The sequence below is a fragment of the Astatotilapia calliptera genome, chromosome 1, assembly GCF_900246225.1.
Source record: "Astatotilapia calliptera chromosome 1, fAstCal1.2, whole genome shotgun sequence".
NCBI classification, from domain to species: Eukaryota; Metazoa; Chordata; class Actinopteri; order Cichliformes; family Cichlidae; genus Astatotilapia; species Astatotilapia calliptera.
This window is the reverse complement of record NC_039302.1, coordinates 27,037,102-27,041,253: the sequence shown is the minus strand read 5'-3', so window position 1 is coordinate 27,041,253 and position 4,152 is coordinate 27,037,102. Positions and strand designations below refer to the sequence as shown.

At 36.2% G+C, this 4,152-nt stretch overlaps 1 protein-coding gene across 2 annotated transcripts; it reads left to right on the top strand.

Moving 5' to 3' along the window:
• Nucleotides 1–511: 511 nt before the first annotated feature.
• serf2b (small EDRK-rich factor 2b) lies at nt 512–2,747 on the top strand. Of its 2 annotated transcripts, XM_026172338.1 has the most exons (3): nt 512–640; nt 1,402–1,510; nt 2,317–2,747. In XM_026172338.1, exons 1-3 carry the CDS (start codon nt 634–636, stop codon nt 2,381–2,383), a joined length of 183 nt encoding a protein of 60 aa, XP_026028123.1. In that variant the 5' UTR covers nt 512–633; the 3' UTR covers nt 2,384–2,747. The 2 variants fall into 2 exon arrangements, with proteins under 2 accessions (XP_026028123.1, XP_026028132.1); XM_026172347.1 differs by lacking the exon at nt 512–640 and having other exon boundaries at nt 1,395–1,510.
• The last annotated feature ends 1,405 nt before the right edge of the window (nt 2,748–4,152 follow it).

Below are 4,152 nucleotides of genomic sequence, written 5' to 3'. Positions count from 1 at the left end.
TAACTGATTAACTTTATCCCTCAGTATATGATTATTTTTTTGGCTTGTATACTGAATTTCCTATTTTCCTAGTAAAATATCAACCACTGAGAGCCGTCTCAAGGCTTTTGCTGTGCTGTATTTACTGCATATACTTTGTACTGTACATACTCTTTTAACAGTTTTTCTACCATTTAAATTTTAACACACCGATTTTGCAGTCCTTTGCTGCCTCTTTCCCAACCCTTTTTGGTAGCGTCATATTCACAACGAGCATACATTTGAAAGAAATAAAAAAGCGTCATAATTTGAACATTTTGTATACGGTTCATTGATGGTCTTTGTATTTTTTTAACACGTGGACTACATGATTTGTAAAGTCCTTGCAAAATGCTAAAAAGTTAAAAAAAATAATAATAATTTAAAAAAGTCACCCCTTTGCAACTTCACCGTCGTGGCATGTTGACGACCAGACTTGACGCATGTGCAGTCCCGTGTGGCTCAGCGGAATGTTCTGGTTCTCTTGCGGAAGTCTCGCGCATATTTGGCTCGCGACCAAACTGAAAAACAGCAACGGGAGCGTCGAGAAGGGAGTCAGCGGCCCTTTGGCTGAGCTCGTCTGGATTTTTGGGGGAAGAAGACTCGATCACTAAAATGACTAGTGAGTACCGACATTTATTACGCTCTGAGGGATTCATGTATTTGGTCGGATGCTTGTTTTCCGTGTTTGTTATTTTTCACCCATGGTTGTCGTTGATCGACTTGGGTTCCGTCTATTTCATGTAACATACATTATCCTATTTTATAGATTCTATAGAGGATTGTCGTTTTGGGCAATAACTTAAGGACGCAATTAATTTGGCTGTTTCATTTGGTTTAATGAAGGACATAGACTTTTGCTAACATGTGTTACATAACGTCCCGTTGTACGTGTGTTGGCTTTGGGTCGCTTGTTGTCCGGGCGTTACTCTGAGCCCTGGCCTGTATGTGTGGACGCAATACAGAAACAAAATATGGGTGTTCTGGTCTAAACGCAGCTTCCGTGTTTTTACTAGTAATATTTTTTTTAAATCCTGCACATGAACTTGGAAAAAACCATGATAGCAGCGAATTCTTTTGATGCCCTCTGTGTTGTTGCTCTGGTTAAGAAAATGCTCCGGAGCGCCTCTCTGCCACGTCGGCTGCTTTTGGGCGATGCACCATCTTCATATTTCATCGTGCAGATCATAGCATACTGTTTTTCTTTTAACTATTCGATTTGTAGACACACAGATTTCCTTTTTTTTTTCTTTTTTAAATTCAGCTTGTGTTTTACTTCTTTTTTGCTGGAAGCAACTTAAGTCAAGTGTCTCATTACAAGGCGCAGCTTTTTCATCTGATTTGTTGTTGTTGTTGTTTTTACCCTTTTTATTGACATGACAGGAGGAAACCAGCGTGAGCTTGCACGCCAGAAAAATGCTAAAAAGCATACTGAACAGACTAAAGGCAAGAGAAATGAGGATGGGCTATCTGCAGCTGCCCGGAAACAGAGGTAAGCCTGCACTCTGCAAGAGGTTAAAGAAGTGTAGGATGCACACAAACGAAACAAACCAAAGCATAGTTTTCTAAACAGCACAAGGTGACGGAAATAGTGCGCATGTTAAAGGTAAAATGTACTAACAATTAGGAGAATTCATTAGTTTGTTTTTTAATTATTTTATTTTATAGTTGTATTATAATTGTCTAATTAAAATGCGTACATTATTATATATTTACGAAAATACAAAAATTATAAATGTATATATTACATATTTTATACATCATTATAATATATATATTCAAAGGTTTATTAATTCCATACCTAATTATTAAGTTTTTAAATAATTCTTAATTTTTAAAAAAAAAGTGAAGGGAAAAAAAACCCTGTACACCATATTCAGGGGTTTCTGGCTTTTTCATTGGAACTTCTGTACGTGTAAGCACTGGTTCTTGAATAGTAAAGGCAATGAATCAGTGTTGTCTTACCTAACAGAAGTTATTTATCCTATATTTCTGAACCTTTATTAACAATAATAAAATAATAATAATAATAATAATAATAATAATAATAATAATAATAATAATAATAATAAACACACAAAACCATCTTATGCTTGAGTAAATTAAACCCCACCAAAAATCCCCAAAACAAACAAGCAAACAACAACAAAAATGTGTGTTGCAGTACTTTAGGCAAGGAATTTGTCTTTCAAACAGTTAGACATATATTACACATAATGTGATTGTGTGTGTGCACGCACATTTCAGTCTCCTAATAAAGCTTGTCCTCTCTTGAAATGTCTCCCTTTTCTCCTCCAGGGATGCAGAGATAATGCAACAGAAGCAAAAAAAGGCAAATGAAGGAGGGAAAGGAAAGACCAAGTGAAGAATGAAGTCTTGAGACAAATTCAGCTCGGTGTCTCAAGAACCTGTTCAGCATTCTACCTGATATTTATAAGAAAGGATCTTTTAATTTTTGTCTAAACTCAAGAATCCAGGATCTGACTTTCCTCTCTATGGCAAATGACATTGCTTGTTGGATTTGTTGTTTTACACGATGAAATTATGTCTGAGCAAGTTAGCGGTTGTGTCACTTTGGTGCTGCATGCAGGGGCGCATCAGTGGTGTAAGGAGCAGAATAATGATGAACAATTCTCAACACAAAGCATCTGTGTAACAGTTGTGTATTTTTGTACAAAGATGTCCCCTGCTGGTTTCAAATAAAGTGTATCTTTTTTTTGTTTGTTTCATACTTGTTTGACTTATTATCAGTATGTCAATATTAACAGTGAGTCTTTTACCAAAGGACCTTTGTAATGGTGCCACATGTAGGTATAGACTGAGGGACAATGTGGGGTCATAAATACAGCTACAAAAGGCCTCGCTCCAGATGTGTTTATAGCTGTTTACTTATATACTAGAAGGGAGAAAACAGGTCTTGTAAGACAGTGTCTACAAGGCTTAAAATGAGGTTAAACCTGGATTGAGCAACAAGAGCAAAAGATTAAAGATATCTGAAAACAGTCCACTATGTGTGGTCATTTATGACCATAGCAACCGTATTTACTTGAATTGTGATATTTCTAAAGTGTATCCTGCCATTAGTTATTCAGTCTACTAATACAGCTTTTCATAGTTGGGGTAGGGTACTGGAGAGCTGTGTGGGGTCATTTGTGACTTTGGAAATGTTTGGTTTTTAACATAAACCTATGTTTTGTTTGAAATTTTATATTTCACTTTTGTAGTAAACCATGTTTAACAGAACCAGCATCAACATCAGAATCATAGTGAACTGAAAGTGGGTGTTTAGGGAAAAAGACACTGAAAAATAAATAAATTGGATCCTGAAAGAAACATACTGTTCACCCATAAAACTAAAAGGTAAACAGGAAATGTTCTCTTCTCTCATTGTGGTTAAACAGGGTGTGTTTTTGTTACTAGGATACTATGTGATCCAAAGTATTGTTACGTAATGTCTATTCTTAACATCTAAAAACCTTTCCCTGAGAAAAAACACATAAAGCTAAACTGAAACAGAACATTTTCAAGCCAAAAATCTAAATGGAAACGGGCAAATCCACCCAGAAAACTGAAACTAAACTCCAGTGTAGGTGTGAAGTATTAGGTGAAGGTGTGTCCCCCTCGATTACATTGAAGATCAGCATAATGAATTTTTATGTTCTATATTGTACTTGCAGTCAACAGGGGAGCCCTCTATGGACCTAAACAGGATAACCAAGGTCACTGAAGTTTTGTGTCCACAGTATGGAGCTTTTCTAGAGTTGGTCTTGCTGATGATCAGTTCATCAAATGCATCTGAATAGCAGCACCTGGCTATAGTTGCCCTGTATATATATATGTCATATATTGTCATCATTTAAATAATTTAAGAACCTGCTGAGCTTCAGATGATTTTTATGCCCTGATGCATATAACTTTATAAATAAAAAGACAATTATTCAATAAGAATTCATTGAATTAATTACTCTCATAATCAAAACAAAGAACCCTTGGTCATAGTCTGTTTTGTCCTTGTGTCTGCATTCTGGTTTTCTCTCTTTTTGAGGCCGATGGTTCTGCTGGAGGTGTCTTCCGGTAAAAAGGCAGTTCTTCTTCCTTGCAACTGCTACTCATGGAGGATCACTGACAGCACTC